The sequence below is a fragment of the Primulina huaijiensis genome, chromosome 14 (assembly GCF_012295235.1).
Source record: "Primulina huaijiensis isolate GDHJ02 chromosome 14, ASM1229523v2, whole genome shotgun sequence".
NCBI classification, from domain to species: domain Eukaryota; kingdom Viridiplantae; phylum Streptophyta; class Magnoliopsida; order Lamiales; family Gesneriaceae; genus Primulina; species Primulina huaijiensis.
This window is the reverse complement of record NC_133319.1, coordinates 16,805,973-16,827,047: the sequence shown is the minus strand read 5'-3', so window position 1 is coordinate 16,827,047 and position 21,075 is coordinate 16,805,973. Positions and strand designations below refer to the sequence as shown.

At 39.7% G+C, this 21,075-nt stretch overlaps 1 protein-coding gene across 4 annotated transcripts in view; it reads left to right on the top strand.

Moving 5' to 3' along the window:
- Positions 1 to 21,075, top strand: part of LOC140956995 (protein HASTY 1) — a 35,087-nt gene that overhangs the window by 7,916 nt on the left and 6,096 nt on the right. For all 4 annotated transcript variants that reach the window (XM_073414021.1, XM_073414022.1, XM_073414023.1 and 1 more), the window contains 7 exons: positions 747 to 860; positions 1,000 to 1,126; positions 1,208 to 1,377; positions 1,459 to 1,560; positions 2,170 to 2,273; positions 2,361 to 2,655; positions 2,796 to 3,043. In XM_073414021.1, the coding sequence (XP_073270122.1) occupies positions 747 to 860; positions 1,000 to 1,126; positions 1,208 to 1,377; positions 1,459 to 1,560; positions 2,170 to 2,273; positions 2,361 to 2,655; positions 2,796 to 3,043 (1,160 nt within the window). The remainder of the gene's footprint in view (positions 1 to 746; positions 861 to 999; positions 1,127 to 1,207; positions 1,378 to 1,458; positions 1,561 to 2,169; positions 2,274 to 2,360; positions 2,656 to 2,795; positions 3,044 to 21,075) is intronic.

Genomic DNA, 21,075 nt, shown 5'->3' with positions numbered 1-21,075 from the left:
GACTTTTTAGCATCGAAGGCATCTGACTGCCCTATTTACTCAAAGTTCCGACCATAAAATTTTAACAACTAATATTCTCCTTTAGTTATTCTTTGAAGGAGGGGGAGGGGGGGACAGTATATTGTAATAATTGCTCTTACCTAGTATATTATTACATTTAGTAAACAAGGAGAACTTGGCTGCTACATGGAAGATTATTGCATAAATATCACATCAAATTAATATTTATAAGAATGCAATTTAATATGGGATATTATGACATGGGAGATTTGAGTTGTAAGAGGAGGTGAGTCTGCTTGTGAGCCCAACGAACCAAACCGATTCAAGCGCAATAGATCTTAGCATTTTTTGAGTTCGAGCTAAAAGGTATTCATGAGCTCACAAGCTCGCTCTCCATCTCAAAATAAAATTCAAAATATTCTTTTATATTTTAATAATATAAAATGAAATCATTTTTTGTACTGTTATATATGTTAATAATATTATTATGTAAATATCAATATGAATTTTACATATAGATGTATCTCTAAGCTTGCAATCATGCTCATGAACAATTCTTACAAAGAAGATCCGAGCTTGCAAGCCAGTTCATAGGCCATGCTTGAGAGACTCGAGCTCTTGTATTTTGAGCTTGATTTCTTTACTCTTCTATGAGAGAATTTTTGTAAGGAAAAGTTTATCTCAAGTTTGATTGGTTGGAAGATGTCTTATATAATTCAAATAGTGGCCTTTCTTTGTCCATACAGTTGGAGTTGATCCGTTTGATTGCATCTGAAAAGCCACTAGTTACCGCCACTAAAGCATCTGATAGAATAACTGAGATTATAAGGAGTCTTTTGCTTGTGCCTGCACCTACTAAAGTAAGTCTTATGGACACTTCTGTACTCTTTCCCTCTGTTTGATCTTCACTTTCTCTAATTTGTTGATAATCACGTTCTGTGATCACATTCTAATGATTTTCATTTCACAATTGTCATAATTTCATGGCCGTGTATACAGAATTTGGCTGTAATTGAAAGCATGCATTTGGCTTTAGAAAATGTTGTCGGTACAATTTTTGATGGATCAAATGAGTATGGAAAGATCAAAACTGAGGCTCAGCTTTCATTGCACCAAGTATTTGAAGGTTTGGTAAATATGAGCTGGTATATTTGAAGACTAATATTAGTTTTCTAATTTCTTCTGATATTCTTATTGTCGACTGAAGGTCTGCTTCAACAACTTATCTCATTGAAATGGTCTGAACCGGAATTGGTGGAAGTTCTTGGTCGCTATTTAGACGCAGTTGGTCCTTTCTTGAGGTATTATCCAGATGCTGTTGGCAGTGTAATCAATAAATTGTTCGAGCTTTTAAACTCCCTGCCTTTCATGGTTAAGGTAATCCTTTTACCTTGTTTCAAATATTGTATACATCCTATGGTTCACTCGTTCATGCTGAGCCCCAACCAATATCTGTAGGATCCATCTACAAGCTCAGCTCGTCGTGCAAGATTGCAAATATGTACATCTTTCATTAGAATCGCTAAAGCTGCTAATGAAAGCCTTTTGCCTCACATGAAGGTACTTATTTTGTGAATTCACTTAGTCAGGAGCAAAATTACTATGCTTGTAAGTGGTAAAATATCTTAGAGACAAAATTACAATGGTTTCTTTTGTGGCAAAAAGTTAATCATCTCATATCACAATTCACAACATTAGAACTGTTTCTTTCATGTCTTATAAATATTTGAATTTTGGAGTAGAAAGGGGAAGGAAAGCAGTTAGGGGCTGAATGCTTATTACAGTACTTAACGTGAATATATCACGTGTGCTCAGCTGTCGGTGTTAAATACCATTGAAGATATGTTGCTTGACTTTTGTTATTTAAGAACTATCTAAGAAAGAATGAGACATGAAAAAGTAAATGCTCTAACTCATATTTTTTGATGCTTAATTTCGCCTACAAGCAGCAAACTCTAGTTTCACCCTGGTCCTTTAAACTCTCATCCTCAAGTGGATTGTGAATTTATGTTCAATTTGTGATTCTGAGTTTTCTTCCTAATTAGGGCTGTTAGGGATTTTAATATTGGTGTGGATACTAGACAGAAATTATGGCAATCATGAGAATTTTCATCACTAAAACTTGCAGAGATAAATTAAAATGTTCATTTATATAGAGTTCTTTTACAGGGAATTGCAAGCACTATGACATATTTGCGAAATGAAGGTGTTCTGCTTCGTGCTGAGCAAAATCTTCTAGGCGAAGCATTTCTTGTTATGGCTGCTTCTGCTGGGTAACCACTTCAGTGAAATTTTTTTCTATATCTATTCCTTGATGAAGCTTATACAATCCAGTTAATTTATGTCTCTAAACTGTTCAGAGATCAACAGCAACACGAAGTTTTGCTTTGGTTGCTTGAGCCATTAAGCAAACAGTGGATTCAGGCAGAATGGCAAGATGCATACTTGTCTAACCCAACCGGCTTAGTTCAACTCTGTGCTGAAACACAATATATGTGGTCAATATTTCATATGGTAACGTTCTTTGAGAAGGCACTTAAAAGGAGTGGGTTTAGAAAAGGCAGCTTGAGTTCAGATAATAGTTCAAAAACAAATTCTCCTACTGCGCACCCAATGGCCTCCCATCTTTTATGGTTGCTACCTCCACTTCTTAAAGTAAGGAAGATATATCTGATCCTTCTGCTTCATTTTTTTTTTTATCAGAATTAAAATTATAATTGAATCCTTTTGGTACTGATAATTCACTCCCTATATTAACTTACAGATGATTATTGCTTTTTTTTTTTAATCTCCAGCTACTTCGATCAATACATTCTCTTTGGTCTCCCTCTGTATCTCAAGCTCTCCCCGGTGAAATTAAGGCGGCAATGATAATGAGTGACGTCGAAAGAATCAGTCTTCTTGGAGAAGGAAAGCACAAATTGCCACACAAGGCTGGAATAACTTTTACTGATGGATCTCAATTTGATACCGGGAAGGAAGCTTGTTCAGAATCAAATGAAGCTGACATACGAAATTGGTTGAGAGGGATAAGAGATAGTGGGTACGTGATTTTACTTTTCATGTGAGCATGGCATACCAAAGTTTTAGAACATTGAAAACTGCCCCTGTCAAGATTGAACTTCTTTCATTCAGATGTCTAATTCTCTGATTGAACACCAGGTCATTTGAAAAACATTAAACACGATTGACTAAAGTACTGGGTTGATCATAGGGGGTGACTACATGCTGTTGAATATAAGGATGCTTAAGGGGGTGGGTTGAACCGGAATCGGTTTGGAATCTCTACGGTTAATTCAAAACCGGAACCGGTCCGACTGGCCCTGGAACCACCCCGAATCTATATAAAATATAGGCTCGAGGTGGTTCCATGTATTTGTACCAGGAACTGGACCTGTTCCGGGACATTGCCATAGCTCTTATATTTTTTATAATAAAATAAAATGTACTGTGGCAACGGCTCAAATTAGATCCGAAACTGGATTGATCCAACCCGAAACCAGTTTCACGGTTCGGAGTGTTTAGCCATGGAACCGGAACAGGTTCCCGGCTTGTTTGGTCTAGAACGGGTCAAAAGTGGAACCGTAAGCATGCCTAGTTGAATTTATTTGTTCTATTCAATTTCCATACAGTTCCTTTAAGCACGATCCTATTGTGACAATCGACTCAACCTTCTCGACAAGACCCATGATCTGGTGTTTAATGTGGATTGAGCTAAGCATAGAAATCCTTTTCTGGCTTCTTTGTCGATTTTTCTTTTCTTTTTCGAAATTAAGTGGGAAATGTCTTTCGACAAACTAAGGCTTTAATGTTTCCAAGGATTAAAGGATCTCATTTTTACTTGTTCTGTCTACAGTAATTCTAATCAAATGATGTAAAAACAAGATACTGCTGGAGAAAGAAATGAAGTAATAACTGGGGGAAGTTAGATGCTAGAGCTGTTAAATGTGTGTTTGTTTGGTATTCATCAACTTAAAAAAGCTACTAGGGTTAACTCATCCACCGACAAAGAAATTCTTTGTTTCAGTTGATCTTAACTTTGAAGACAAAAACCATATTTTAACCAACCATATCTCCAGGGGTAGCAATTATTCCCTCAAAGATTAGGATGGGGATTTGTTCTCACCTGACTTATCCTCAGGACCTCAACAACTAGGACTTCAATCCCGACTTTGATCTCAGCACTTGCTATGCCAAGCCCTTCATCCAAGAGCCACTTTGATCTCAACACTCACTGAATCCTTAACCCAACAGCATTCCTGAATCTGTGCGATTTGATTGGGTGTACTTATGAAGGAATAAACCCAACACTAACTCTTGATCTTAAGAATGTGCGATTTGATTGGGTGTACTTATGAAGGAATAAACCCAGCACTAACTCTTGATCTTAAGAATGTGGTATGTACGGCCAAAAAAAACCATGTTTCCCAACCAGGCCATGATCATGATATTCATGTTGGTATTAGGAAAGGAACAAGAGAATTTACCAAAACATCCTCTTTGTCCGATAGCAAAACTTGTGACCTTTGTCAAATTTTCACTGTCACATAGAAATTTCCTCACAAGTTTAGAGAACAGTCGCCTTCCTAATACTTTGTTTGAGGCATTATCCAATGAGAACTGAAGACCTGCTATGAAGCTTGAAATGGAGGCACTGGAAAAAAAAATCCAATATTGGAAATTGTTGAAAGTTGTGGTATGCAAACGAGCGTTTGTGATAAGTACAGTTCAGATGGCTATTTGTAAAGATACAAGGCTAGGTTCATTGCAAAGGATCCACATAACTATGGATTTGATTATCAAGAGAAGTTTGCTCCAGTAGCCAAGATGTATGTAGTAAGAATTTTATTATCCCCAGCGGTTAATTTCAAATGGAGTTTGGAGCAGTTTGATGCTAAGAATGTTTTCTTCCAAGGCAACTTGAAAGAAATACACATGGACATTCCACAACATTTCCTGGGAAATTTGAAAAGCAGTAAAATTTGTAGGTCAAAGAGAGGTTTAAATGGCCTCCGCTATCACCAAGGGCTCGGTTTGGAAAGTTTACACTCGTAATGCTTATGTCTGAATACGAGGAAAGACAAGAAAGCCATAAGCTATTCTTCATGTACTCCTACTGAGGGGGGTAACAGTCTTGTTAGTATATCGCATAGTTATTAAAAGCATGCGCTTGGTTGACAAGCAATGGCAGGCTCACTCATTGTGCCTGGGTTATTACCAGGCGCAACACTTGAAACAAGCGCGGTTAAAGCGTGCGCCTCTGCCTAGGCGCGTGGCATCCGAGAGGCACAGAAGCGTGCGCTTTAAAGAAGTGGGCTGATATTTTGTAAGCAAGTAAAACTTAACTCAAGCCCAACTAAAATTGAAGCCCAATTAGCAAAGCTCATGGTTATTTAATGATAAAAGAACCATGTTGTCACTCATTTATGCAAGACTTTTTTATGAGAAAGTTCAGAAGTACTTTATGCAAACTTTAACTGTCATCTTCCCTCTATGATGATGATGATATAGTTGAGGAAGATGAAGAAGAATTTGATGATTTAGATTATACCGTAATCCTCTATGCAAACTTTTACTCTAATTTCTTTTACACTCACGACTCACCATGTTTTGGAAGATGATGATGATATAGTTGAGGAAGATATATTTTTAGTAAAAAAAGCCCTAGAGAGAGAATTTTTAAAAAATGCTCTCTCCTCTCTTGCGCCCCATCGTTTCTTTCCGGTTTTCCTTCCATGTTTCCCTGTCGCTGAGGTAAGGCGTCGCTGCCTTCTACCGTCACCGGCGCCGACTTCATCGCCGGCGGCGAAATCTGAGTAACTTACTCTTGTTTTTCCTTTTTCGTTTCCTATCCAAATTCCTTCGGTTCTCTTCGGAAACTTATTTCGCGCGGGATGTCCTTTCTTCCGTGGGAGTTCTTCGATTCTAGTAATTGGTTTTTTCCTTGTGCGCAAGAAACGGGTGGTTATTTTCGCTTCCCAGTAGGCACTTTTGTTTTTCGTCTGCAAAAAGATGAACACCGTGATACACTCAAGAACGCATGCTGGTTTAAGGAAAAACTCCACGGATGAAGTCTTCATTGAACAGAAAATTTTCAACCTGAGATCGGGAAATGGGGACTTGTCTGTTTGGTGGTCTGAAAAAACGAGGAACGCAACCTATTTGCTGGATTTGGACCGAGAAGAAGCTAGCTAGATATGTTTAAGGTTCAAGGAATTCATCTTTAATCCTGTCTCGGGCAAGGATTTCCATCGTTTCAGGGGCAGGAATGCGGTCTTAACTATTCAAAGATTTTCAAACAAGCGCGGAAGTTTCTTAGAGATTACTAAGTTCAGTTTCAGAGGTCGAAAACAGATCACGATCGTTCCTAGCGGGTTTAAAGCAGGGGGCTGGAATAAAATCCTAAATACACTAAAAAGGTTGTTATCGGGGTTTTCTGACAGGAATGTGCTTCAGCCTACCTTAAGATACGGTTCAGCTAAGACAAGATGGAACAAAGCAATCCAAGTTAACATTAAAAAGGTGGAGGAGGGTAGCCAAGGACTGCTGAAAAATAAGGAAGGAAGTGACAGGCCGATGACGGTTAGGAAGTGGAATGAAGCACTAATTGTTACTAGGGGAAGAGTGAATAGCTCGTGGGATCAGATAAAAAATGGCCTAGCAAAATACACAAACAAGGTGGTTGAACTATTTCCATTCCAAGCTAACAAAGCGGTTTGGTGGCCCTCCGACCCTTGCGAGTATGCTTATTATCTAAAGCTGAAGAAAGGATTCTTTGACAATGGGGTGTCCTTGAATTTCGAGGCTTGGAAACCGAATATCAATACCGCGGATACGGTGGACAAATGTTGCAACAGTTGGGTTAGGATTTTTGGACTACCATGGAATCTATGGTCGAAAGAAACCTTCAAAAGCATAGGGGATCAATGCGGGGGGCTGATCGACATAGGCGCGGAAACACTACTACTCACAGACTTAGGGGCAGCAAGGATTAAGGTGAAAGGCACGGAAGGAGGGTTTGTTTGCAATAAGATGAAATTTCAGCTGGAAGGGCAGATTTTTGACATTCGGATCCGGGTAGATACTTTTGATCTAACAGATGGGCAGGGGAATTGTCAGTTAGATAAAAATCAAAAAGGGTCAGATGAAAAGAGTGCATCGTCAACAACGAGTCCGGGGGATAAGGCAATCAAAATTCTAAAGAACATCAACCCAAAGGAAGTTTCAAGATTTAGCAGCTCACCGATCCAATCCATGAATAATGTAGGAGCCGATGAGCAAGTTATCAGGGTCAATACCGTCAATGTCAAGGTACAGTTGCCTTCATATGGGAAAGTCTACACTCGAAGATTGAATGAAGGCACTTCGGCAGTTAAGCCTGCCATTGTCAAATGCGGTCAGACAAGTTCAGACTTATTCAAGTTTGAGGAAGATAGCAAGCTGGGAGATTTTGGTATGGAAGACGAAGAAGATTGTTTGTTCAATGATTCACATGATGATTTGTTCGAGGGAGAGTCCGAATTAGAAGACACAGACAGCGTTGTTTCTGAAAAATCTGATGCATCGGACCAAACGGTAGGAGTGCTGGGGGATATCCACGGGCTATTTTCATCAGAGTGCGCGCCGCCTCCAATACCAGCGCAACTTCCACGGGAAGATGCGGCACATTCAGCGGGACAGGTTTTTTCCGGAATCCAATCTTCGTTTCTTAACCATTCCTTCAAACTTCATGCTTTCTTTCCATCTTCTTTTTCTGTCCTCGGGTTGTCTAGTGGCTATTTAGGTGGAGGGGGCCTAAAGGTAGATGAAAAGTCGAGTACCGAGGACAATGTTCTTACAGGGGCTGCTGAGGCCGACAGTACTACAATTGAGGTTCAAAGAGGGAATTCAGAATCTTATTGTTGGGGAGGAGTCAAGAAATCTACTGGTCTTTTGAATAGAGAATTGCAAAGATTGAGGTTTGGGGTAAATTACGAGAAAGTTTCGATGTTGAAGGGTCCCTCAAAGTTATTATGAAGATTTGCTCTTGGAACATTAGGGGAGGGGGAGCAGCACGGAAGAGAGAATTGATTCGAAAAGTCATTCGGAAGGAAAACCCGGATATCGTTGTATTTTTAAAAACAAAGAAACAATTGATAGATAGAAGATTCGTGGCAAGCATGTGGAAATCTAGATTCGTGGATTGGGTCTGTTTACCGTAAAATGGGAGATCTGGAGGTATTTTGGTGTTGTGGGATCCTAGAGTAGTGGGAGTCACCGACAATTTGATAGGGGAGTTCTCGGTGTCAATTGAGATAGAGGGGAGTGATCAGATCAGATGGTGGTTCTCAGCAATATATAGACCTGTTCAATCAAGAAAGAGAGAGTTATTTTGGGAGGAGATTGCGGGGTTGCATTCTATTTGCGGAGACAAATGGTGTTTGGGAGGTGACTTTAACGTGGTGAGGAATACGGGAGAAAAGCTGAACAGTCTTTCCAATACTACGAGTATGTCCTGTTTTGATAAGTTGATAGGAGAGTTGCGTTTACACGATCCACCTTTGTTAAACGCAAAGTTCACATGGTCGAATTTCAGAGCTCAACCTATTTGCTGCCGACTTGATAGATACCTCTTTTCGAGGGGTTGGATGGAGATTTTTCCAAACTACAGACAAACGGTCTTACCAAGAATCACATCGGATCATTGCCTCATCTTACTTGATACAGCTAAGTTAAGGTGGGGTCCTGCTTCTTTCAGATTTGAAAACACTTGGTTGTCCCATCATAAGCTCAAAGAATTGGTGAGGTCTTGGTGGAATAATGGGGTTGCTCGGGGATGGGACGGTTTTAAGTTCATGTCGAAACTCAAGGGGATGAAGGCCGAGGTTTCTAAATGGAATAAGGAGGTCTTTGTTGATGTGGGTGTTAGATACACGGAGGTGGTTAATCGAATAAATCAATTGGATGGTTTGGAGGCTGAGGGATCGTGGTCAGAAAGTCTTCACGAGGAAAGAAAGGAAAGGAGGACGGAACTTGAGGTGTTGTCGTTTAGAAAATTTCAAATGGATAGTCAAAAAGCAAAAGTGAAATGGCTAAGGGAAGGTGACCAAAATTCAAGATTCTTCCATGCTTTACTCAACAATCGTAGAAACAGAACATTAATAGAAAAGGTAGAGTTGGAAGATGGGTCGTTGATTACGGAAGATAAACAGATCGAGGAAAACATTGTCAACTTCTTCAAAAATCTATACCGGAAATCTGACGTGGGTGGTGGGGGTTTCGACGGATTGGAATGGTGTCCATTAGATACGAATGAAGCAGAGGAGTTGGAGATTGAATTTTCTGAAGATGAGATTAAGAGGGCTGTTTTCGATTGTGATGGGAACAAAGCACCAGGGCCGGATGGATTTACGATGGCCTTCTTTCAGATGAATTGGGATACGGTAAAAGCGGATTTAGTTAAGGTGTTTGCTGAATTTTTTAACGGTGGCATTGTTAATGCCATTACTAATGAAACATATATATGCCTTATCCCAAAGAAACAAGATGCAACCAAAGTTAAAGATTTCCGCCCAATCAGCTTGACAACGAGTCTGTATAAGATTTTGGCAAAGGTTTTGGCAAATAGATCGAAGAATGTTTTGGGAAAGACAATTTCAGAGAGTCAGTGCGCTTTTATTAAGGGAAGACAAATTGTGGATTGTTGTCTGATAGCGAATGAGATAGTTGAAGAACATCGCAGGAAAAAAAAGAAAGGTTGGGTTTTTAAGGTTGATTTGGAAAAAGCCTACCACAACGTTGATTGGAGATTTCTTGATTATGTGATGCAAATGAAAGGTTTTGGGACAAGATGGAGGTCGTGGATTAAAGGTTGTGTCTCCAATGTTTCCTTTTCAATTTTCATCAACGGTAGACCGCGGGGAAAATTCCAGGGGGAGAGAGGCATTCGTCAAGGGGATCCACTATCCCCTTTTCTCTTTAACCTTGTGATTGATTGTTTGGGTCGTTTGGTTGATAAGGCAAAGACATTGAATGAGGTAAGAGGATGGGTGGTAGGGAGAGAAAAAATCGAAATATCTCATATCTAATTCGCAGATGACACGTTTTTTGTCCAGTCGGATAGACATCTTTTAGCACTGTTGGAAATTCTCAATAACTTCACTGTTAAATCAGGACTGAAAATCAATTTGGAAAAAAGCGTTGTCTTGGGTTTAAATGTCTTGGAAGAGGAAATTGTGGATATGGCACGTTTAATTGGATGCAAAAGAGAGGTTTGGCCGATAAAGTACCTTGGGGCACCTTTGGGAGGTGACCCCAAGTCTGCTGAATTTTGGGAGCCCGTAATATCTAAAATGTCTAAGAAACTGGCAAGTTGGAAGAAGTCTTTCCTCTCAAGAGGTGGTCGTCTCACTTTGATTAAGGCAGTTTTAGGAGCGATGCCGACTTACTATATGTCACTTTTCAGAGTGCCAATTGGGGTGGCGAAAAAAATGGAAAAATTGATGAGAGATTTTTTGTGGGACGGAGCGGATGGGGAGACACATTGCCATGTCGTTGGGTGGAAACAAGTTTGTAAGCCTAAGGACAGGTGAGGACTAGGGCTGGGGAATATATGCTTGACGAACAAGGCACTTCTTGGAAAGTGGTGGTGGAGATGTTCGGTGGAAAAAGATTCGTTGTGGAAAAGAGTTATCAAGAGTATCTATGGTCTTCAGGATAATGGTTGGGATGTGGGGTTGGCGAGGAACTCTACCTTCAAAAGCCCCTGGAAGTTTTTTTCTCGATCGTACTCGACTTTTGAATTTTTGATTAGGGTGGTTTTAAAAGGGGGGAACTTGATACGTTTTTGGGAAGATATCTGGGGTGGTGGTGATTTGTCGTTCAAAGATCGTTTTCCATCTCTTTTTCTAATTTCTTCAACCGTGAATAAACCAATCAAAAGTTTTTTAGAGGAAAATGTTTTGGGAATGAACAATAATATTTTCCAGTGGGATTTGCGTTTCAGGAGACCCTTAAGTGAGGTAGAATTAGAGGAATTTGCTGAACTATTGGGGATTTTAGAAACGGTTAGGTTGGAGAATGGTACGACTGATTTTAGAGTGTGGTTGGGGGATCCGTCGGGGTTTTTTTCTGTTCGGTCTTTCTATGTTTCTTTTTTCCCGCTTACAGCTTTCCCTTCATTTCCATACCATGAAAATATCTGGAAAATACCGATCCCGCACAAGGTCCAAGTCTTCTCGTGGATAGTGGCGTTGGGGAAACTACCGACTAGCGACATGTTGCAGAAAAGGTGGCCTGATTGCGCATTAAGACCGCAATGGTGTAATCTATGCCGGAGATATGAAGAGAACCAAGATCATATTCTGGTGCACTGTTCATTTTCACATGCAATTTGGATGAGTTCTGCAAGAACTTCGTTTCGACTGGACATTTCCAAGAAAGGCTCGGGGCTTGTTTATCATGGACATTACTATGGCAGACGGAAGAAGGAATAACAGATTCTGGCTCTTGACGGTGCACTGCATCTTTTGGACTCTGTGGTTGGAAAGGAATAATAGAGTGTTTGCGGATTCGGCAGAGTCTCTGGACGATGTATGGGCAAAGATTAGACTCAGGGTCGCGACACGGACAACGATGTTACCGGAGTTCAAACATTTACTTATTGCGGATGTGATTAGGGATTGGAATTATGTTTGTTGTTGATTTAAGATCTTTGTTTTTATTGTAATTTTTATTTAATTTATTAGGATTACTATCCTTTGTAATCCACACTATTATTATAATGAAAAGTAGTTTCGTATCAAAAAAATATATATATAGTTGAGGAAGATGAAGAGGAATTTGATGATTTAGAGATTTGAAGTTTTTTCTTAATATACTATGAATTGATGGCTTATTAATGAATTTTAAATGATTACAGTTTTTTTTTCTGTTCATGATTTACGCTACATTATCTATTAATGAATTTTTATTTATAATGTTTGCTATATTTGTGAAAAATATTTAATACGTGTAATATTAGTATAAATGACTTTATATATATTGAAATTTAAAATTTATGACAAATGCACTTTACTTCGATAAAGTGTGCGTTTCGCCTCGCGCCTTGCGCTTCAGGCTCCAGGGTACCCTAGAGCTTTAGTACGCCTTGCGTCCTAAATAACTATGGTATATCGAGAGATAATTATGCCGGGAAATGGAGAGAAAGAAAAGCAGTTTTGGACGAGATGCGGTAAAGAATAGTTGTGTCAAGTCCAGATTTACTCCAGTCAATAAAATCAATAAATATGTAGTAGTGTGAATATACATCATTCCCATGAGGAGGTGCAAGTTTATTGCGCTGAATATAAAACAATAAATTGAAAATGGGGATTTTCATAAAATTGGCTTCTACCAAGAAAATAAAAATTAAATTCTAAGCAAATTGAGCACGAAATTATCAATTTTTACCAGAAGTTGTTTAGGAAGGCAGAGGGGGAAGGGGGGAGTTCGGCTGAGCCGGGGAGTGGAATTAATGGGCTGGATTGGGCACCGATACAGAGAGACGATGCGGAGGAGCTGGAAAAACATTTTGAGGAGGAAGAGATTAAAAAAGCTGTGTTTGATTGTGATGGGACAAAAGCGCCGGGGCCGGATGGATTCACTTTGGCATTCTTTCAAAAGAACTGGGATACATTGCGAGTTGATCTGTTAAAAGTGTTCGCTGAATTCTTTAATGATGGAATTATCAATGGAATTACTAATGAAACTTACATTTGTCTCATTCCAAAGAAAAATGATGCGCGAAAGATAAACGATTTTCGACCAATTAGTTTGGTTACGAGCTTGTATAAGATATTGGCAAAGGTATTGGTTAACAGATTGAAGAAGGCTTTGGGTAACACAATTGCGGAGAACCAGTGCGCATTTATCAAGGGAAGACAGATATTGGATTGTTGCCTCATTGCGAATGAGATTGTGGAAGAATATCGCAGGAAGAAAAAGAAGGGATGGATGCTGAAAATTGACTTGGAAAAAGCTTACGATAATGTCGACTGGCAATTTTTAGACCTAGTGCTACAACATAAAGGATTCGGTGAGAGATGGAGGAGGTGGATTAGAGGATGCGTTTCTAACGTTTCATTCTCGATTTTTATAAATGGAAGAACATGTGGGAAAATAAGAGGGGATAGAGGGCTAAGACAAGGCGATCCATCACCACCTTTTCTTTTCAACTTAGTTGTCGATGTGTTGGGGAGAATTGTGGACAAGTCAAGGCAAGATAATGAGTTGAAGGGGCTGGAAATAGGAAAAGACAAGCTACAAATCTCGCATTTACAATTTGCAGACGATGCTTTGTTCTTTGCGGATTCAAAGAATGATGTGATGATAATAGTGGATATACTCAAAAAATTTGTTAAACATTCAGGGCTGAAAATTAATATGGGGAAGAGTGTTGTGCTGGGATTGAATTTCTCGGAAGATGAAGTAGATGAAATGGCAATCGCTTTCGGGGGCACAAAAAGAGACGTAAAGAGACGTGGCCAATCAAGTATCTAGGGTTACCATTGGGAGGTAATCCCACAAAATCGGAGTTTTGGGAACCGGTTATTTCGAAAATGGCTAAGAAACTAGCTAGTTGGAAAAAGTCGTTTCTATCTAGAGGTGGTCGCCTAATTTTGATAAAGGCGGTACTTTGTGCAATGCCGTCTTATTTCATGTCCCTTTTCAGAGTTCCCAGCAAAGAGGCTGCAAAAATGGAAAAAATAATGAGAGATTTTTTGTGGGATGGTGACGAAGGGGAGAAACATTGCCACGTTGTCGGTTGGAAGCAAGTGTGTAAACCAAAGGAAAAAGGTGGTTTGGGAATGGAGAATATTTGTCTGAGAAATAAGGCTCTTCTCGGTAAATGGTGGTGGAGATGTTCGGTGGAGAGGGAGACGTTGTGGAAAAAAGTCATCAAAAGCATATATGGGTTACAGGAAAACGGGTGGGATCTGGGGTTGGCGGAGAGGAAAACTTTTAGAAGTCCTTGGAAATTTATCTCTCGGTCTTACCAGGCTTTTCATCAACTTATTAGGGTGGTGCCAAATCAGGGAAACATCATTCGTTTCTGGGAGGATGTCTGCGCGGGAGGGGTGTCGTTTAGGTCTAGATTTCCTGCCTTGTTTCGTGTTTGTGCCTCAAGAAACAAACCTATCTGCCATTTTGTTCATGTCGCTCATCCTGGGGGTTCGTCTTCTTTCACTTGGGATGGGAGGTTTAGGAGGGATTTATCAGAGGAAGAGTTAGGTGAGTTTACCATTTTGTTAGGAGTCTTAGAGGGAGTTAGACTGCAGTTGGGTTCTCAGGATTATAGGGTTTGGTTGGGGGATTCGTCAGGGCTTTTCTCTGTTAAATCTTTTTATTACTCCTTTTTCCTTTCATCTGATTTTCCACAATTCATTTACTTCCAAAAAATCTGGAAAGTGCACGTCCCGCATAAGGTAAAGATTTTCTCGTGGATTGTGGCATTGGGGAAGCTGCCTACGTGTGACAGCGTGCAAAAAAGGTGGAGGGACTGCGTTCTAAGGCCTCAGTGATGTTGTTTATGTCGTCAGGATGAAGAGCATCATGATCACATTCTTCTGCATTGCTCATACTCCAGAAGCATTTGGATTAAAGTTCAAAGAGAAATGGGAGTTCAATGGGTCCTTCCAAGCCAGGCTAAAGAACTATTCTGTTCCGATTCAGAATGCCCCTTACCACCTAAATATAAGGAATTCTGGTACATGATACTTCACGGCGTATTCTGGTCCTTATGGTTGGAAAGGAATAGGAGAATCTTTGAAGATACGCACGACTCAGTTGATCAAATATGGGAGAAAATAAAATTCAGGATTGCATCATGGACGTCGAGCATCAAAGAATTTAATCATTTAAGTATATCAGACTTAGTTAGGGACTGGAAATTTATATTGTCGGAGTAGTAGTTCGAAAATCACGCATCCGTGTAATTGATCGCGGATTACTCATCTGCATTATCTTGTAATCTCTAATTATTATAATAAAAATAGTCTTTTATCAAAAAAAAAAAAAATTCTAAGCAATAAAACAAACCTTGGTTTCGGTAAACTACATCCTTGGAATTTATTGACTCGATTATCGAAGCTTTTAAATTTAATTTGTATTTGAATATTCATCATTGAAAATTTAATATCTTTGTTACCTTAGTTTTGGTTAAAATGAAACAAGCGATCTACTTTAACCATTACCAATTAAATGACCAAAATAAAAACGAGTAAGATTAAATCAAAGTTAGCATTTAAAACTAATGAGATTGTTGAGTTTAAACAACACAAATACAAGCGATTATGTTTAATTTAGTCAAGTGTTTTCTCTACGAATTAATAAATTGAAAAGCAGAAAGTTACTAATATTTGATACTTGACAAGTTAGAGGGATCAAACAATTATGGATTAAACATTGAACGTAGCATCAAAGTATATTACCAGGTGATCAGGCTATCAATAATTCAAACAAACACTTATATTCAAACAGAAATTAAACAACGAACCACTTACTCAAATCTCACGAGCAAATAAATTTCAAGGTATCGTCTCCCTCAACTAAGAATTACAACTCAGCCACAAAAGGCCATAAATCTGCACGAAACTTTTGATCTAAAAAAGCTGGGTGTGAAAACATAGTGAAAGCTATGAAAACTTGGTTGTGCTGAGGAGAGAATTTTTTAAAAAGTGCTGAGTTCAAAAGTTAAAATAAAATAAAAATCTTATGTTTATTTGTTCCCATATGAAATATGAAAATCGAGTAATTTCTTTCCTAAACTTCCCTCAAATCACGTTCAAGATGAAGTCGATTTCTTCCAAGATTTTTTCCGAATTTACCGAGATTTGCTTGGATCTTGCACGGCACAGCACGACACGGCTTCGTGCAATGATCCGCGTAAGAGTCGTGCTTCAAATTCTTTTTTCTCATTATCATCGCATGATACACGATTGATTTAAGGAGCATCACACAGCTCCTGTAGCGCTCTTACCCGAGCTCCTACTGAACATACTAATAAGCATGCTAAATTTAAAATTTGATATTAACAATTAAACGGCGGAAACCAAATAACTTAATCATCTTACAACCCAAACGAAACAGAACAATAATCAGTCTTAAAAGTTAATACAACCATATCGAAAACATAATCTTGCACGAGAATACGAGAAACCAATTAAAACCTCAACTAATTCACCACCGAAAACGCAACTGCTCTGTCCACTATTCTGGCCGTCCGAACCGTCCAACCTAAGATCTGTCCCGTGGAATGAGGTGCTCAATATGAAAACAAGGACATGAGCAACAATCACCCAATACGAGAACGTACGAGTATACAAACTGATATGATGCATGTGAAAGCAATATGCTCGGATATCAAGGATCAAATCAAGAATCTAATGCTCAGTCTAGAGGCGCCTGAGTGTGTATTCTCTGATTTGTCCTTAGCATGTTTTGGCTCCCGCACTCATCATCAAGACGTGAACTTTATGGAACAGGGCTGAGCGGTCCCGACAAACGAGGTATATCTCAAAAGATATCAGGCCCAACATGATATGTCATGCATAGTATGCCAAAGCAGTAAAACATGTATCATACAACAGATAAATATGTAGTATATAAAAGTGTATACTACGCTTGGATATCTCAGTCAGTACATCACGTACCTAACTAAAACAATCTGGCAGAAAGTTTACACGTCTGAACCTAGACAATACCAACATAATGAATCATTATCAAGCCTGATCCTGAATTACCAAACATGATTCGAAGTTTTTCCTAATGATCCTTAAATCACTATTTAAGGCTTTAGGATTATACCTTGTCCGTCGTCAGCCTGCTGATGATGTCTCGATCTGTGTGTCCCGATTCACCGACCCCTCGTCGAGTCGACACTAGCTTTGAAGCTTCTCACCACTAAATTGCCCTAGAAACTGGGTAGAAAACCTAAGGTATATGACTAGAACTTGAGAGAGAGTAGCTGAGAGAATGCGTTGTATGAAACAAAAGAATCAGCTTCCATTTGTAGGCTGCATCCGGACTAGTTCAGAAGATCCGAAATCAATCTTATCTGTCATGTGTAATAATCTCATTCGTCTAGTTGGATTTTTCAGGATAATGTAATCTGAAGTAGATCGGGTGGTCCATTTTAAATTCGGTGGATCCCAAAAAGATGATCACGAATTTTCAATTTCTTAATAATGCTTAATTAACAATTCTTCAATCATCTCTTAATTAGTACTTCATTCAAAATAAAGATTCGGTTATTACATCTCCTCGTTTTCTTTTCAATTTGACTTTCTTTTCAATTTGCTCAAATTCTAAACTTGAATACATGGCTCCTTTGTTCTCTTCGTGTATAAATCGTGTTATTTATTTGTTGGTTTCTCCAATATCGTGTGAGACACAATTTTGCATGCGGAATAGTACACTGAATTGTGCCTGTTTTCTTCATTACTTCTCCAACCAAGTTGTTCAGATTCTAATTTCCATACACGGCTTTGTGGCTTGCTCCTTGGCTAGTTCGTTGTTTCTTTCCTGCATGGAATAAATTATACTGGCGTGATGCTTCGTTTTCTTGGGTAGATCCTGATTTCTCACCTTTTTTCCCATCAGTTCTACCATGGACTCACGTGATGTGATTCTTCAAACACGATAAACAAACGTTATGAGGCCCGGGGCCGAAGAGGGCGGGGGGTGATCGCCGGTGCCATCAGTTGCACGGACAATGAGCGGCTCCTGGCAGGCTTCTAGGTGGAGGGAACATGAATGAACCGATCCCACACGGGAATGAGAGGGATTCCGAGACTGTTCAATGTAATGGATTGTACAGTTGAAGAGGGCTTAAAAGATTTGATTTGTACTACTCATATCACGAAGGTGCATTTTCTTTTCGGAAGCTCATCACATAAGAACTCCAAAGTTAAGCGTGCTTGACTTGGGGAAATTTTGGGATGGGTGACCTCCTGGGAAGTTTTCCAGGGTGCGTGTGAGTGAGTACATAAGCACGCTGGAAAGACTCGTCTTGGTACAGTGAGGACAGTCGTCGAATCTGGGGCGTTACAGTTGGTATCAGAGCCGACCTCTCTTAGTACGGTGTGGTTCGGGGACGAACCAAGCGGAAGCTGGTGGGCATGTGAGGCCCGGGGCCGAAGAGGGCGGGGGGTGATCGCCGGTGCCATCAGTTGCACGGACAATGAGCGGCTCCTGGCAGGCTTCTAGGTGGAGGGAACATGAATGAACCGATCCCACACGGGAATGAGAGGGATTCCGAGACTGTTCAATGTAATGGATTGTACAGTTGAAGAGGGCTTAAAAGATTTGATTTGTACTACTCATATCACGAAGGTGCATTTTCTTTTCGGAAGCTCATCACATAAGAACTCCAAAGTTAAGCGTGCTTGACTTGGGGAAATTTTGGGATGGGTGACCTCCTGGGAAGTTTTCCAGGGTGCGTGTGAGTGAGTACATAAGCACGCTGGAAAGACTCGTCTTGGTACAGTGAGGACAGTCGTCGAATCTGGAGCGTTACAAACGTGCTTAAAAACAGAGTTACGCCATCGATTCGATGAAATGAAGAACGTTCGGTTGTCACGATTTTTTTGAAACAAGTAAATTTTTGTGATATTACATCTAAGCTATGAAACTTAGCAACAAATATTCACGAAGATAAACAACTGATCTCAAAAGAACCTTTGAAGAATTCGTCTTTGACAATCCGGGTGAAGAACAATGGACAAAAGCTACAAAGTTACACACTTTGATAAGTTTGATTTTAGTAACACACAAAGGTATATACAAAGTCAAGCTTTGAAAATTGAAAAAATTCTCAATAATGCATTCAATCTTTAATTCTTGTTCGATAATGTTTTACAATGTGTTTATATGGAAAAAAATACAACAAAAATCGTAATATAGGGTTTTCATCTTCAAATCTGCACTGCGGCGCGCTAGGGCGGGGCATGCTGACTGTTGGGGCGTGCTGCCTCGCACAGAGGCGCACTGGGGCGTCTCTTTTTCACTGCTGGGGCGGGGCTTTTTCCCCACTGGGGCGCGCTGCCTTGTTCTGGCACGCTTGGGCGTGCCCTGGCTGCCTTCCGGGGTCATTTCGCACTCAAATGCTTCGTTGTTCGATACGTCTTCATTGAATGCTTCATTGAACTCCTTCAAGCGTTCAAATGCGCTTGATTCTTCATCATCAAGCTTGTGCGATCGAGATAACATACCCGTCCACATGCTCCATCTCTACTTGGAACCCCAACTTCATGGTTGCCGTCACCATGTATGCATCAATTATACTATACATCAAATAACAAGTGACACAAAATGACAATAATAAAACCTCATTAAAGATTTTAATAAAATCAAAATTCTCCCCTTCTTAGACCTAGTTAACGCATAAATAAAATCCATACAATTGTTCGTCCATAGCTCACTAAGAAGAAAAATTAGTTTATGCAAGACATAAGAATTTAGCCTATATGCTATCTTCTTATAAGTAATGTTGTTTCACTATTCCACTCAACATATCGTTTCATATGTTCAAAGGGCTCCGTCAAGGAGATCCATTGTCTCATTTTCTTTTCAATTTGGTCGTGGATGTACTGGGAAGATTGATCGACAAAGCAAAGGAAAGGAATCTCATAAGGGGGATAGAGGTTGGTAGAGACAAGATCGAGATATCCCACATTCAATTTGCGGATGACACGCTCTTCTTCGGACAGAATGATGATCACATAAGATTCCTGGTGCAAGTGGTGAGTTCATTTTGTGATATGTCTGGATTAAAAATCAATTGGGAAAAGAGTGCTTTGTTGGGTATCCACCGTGAACAAGGAGAAGTAGAAAGGTTCGCGCTACAATTGAGATGTAGTAAGGAGAATTGGCCTATTAACTACTTGGGAGTACCGTTGGGAGGCAATCCGTTACAAGCATCAGTCTGGGAGCCCGTGGTTGCTAAATTGTCGAAAAAATTGGCTACGTGGAAGAAAGCATTCCTGTCAAGAGGGGGAAGATTAACATTGATATTATCGGTTTTGAATTTCATTCTGATTTATTACATGTCTTTATTTAGGGTCCCCAAAGGTATAGCGGATTCGATGGACAAAATTTCAAGAAACTTTTTATGGGATGGAGCGGATGGAGATGGTCACATCCATTTGGCCGCATGGGAACAAGTGTGTAAACCAAAGAATAAAGGGGGATTGGGTGGTTGGAAAATTATTTTCAGAAATAAGGCCTTGCTCGGGAAGTGGTGGTGGAGATTTTTCGAAGAAGATGGGACATTATGGAAAAAGATAATTGTTAGTAAATATGGGTTATAAGAAAATGGGTGGGATGCAGGGTTGGCAAGGAACGTCACGTTTAGATGCCCATGGAAGTTTATTTCTCGTATATACCCGACTTTTAAACAGAGAGTTACTATTAAGGTGAGAGTAGGTAATAAGGTTAGATTTTGGGAGGATAGATGGTGGGGGGACTCTTCGTTCAAAGAAAATTTTCCAGCTTTGTTTCGTCTATCATCACTTCACAATCTGCCTATATCATATTTTGTCCATTTTGATAATGTCACGCGCAATCAATCTTGGGATTTTCATTTTAGAAGGGTTGTGAGAGATGGGGAGATTACTCAGTTGTCAGAGTTATTAGGAGTTTTAGATTCGGTTAGGTTAGTTGAAGGAGTAGATGATTTTATTCAGTGGAGCGGGGATTCTACGGGTATTTTCTTAGTCAGTTCATTCTACGAGTCTTTTTTCCCAAATAATCTTTCTCCAGAGTTTCACTTATTATATCCTATTTGGAAAGTTCCAGTTCGAAACAAGATTCAGCTTTTTTCTTGGACAGCTGCTCTGGGTAAGCTACCGACCTCGGAGATGATTCAAAAAAGATGTCCCAGCTTTGTTTGGTGTCCCAATTGGTGTGTGCTGTGCAGAAATGATATAGAGACTCAGGATCATATGCTCATCCACTGTCCATTCTCGACATCATTGTGGGCTAGAGCTTTGCAAGAGCTGTGGTTGGTTTGGGTTATACCTAAGTCAACAAAGGACTTATTCAATACGGATTTGGGAC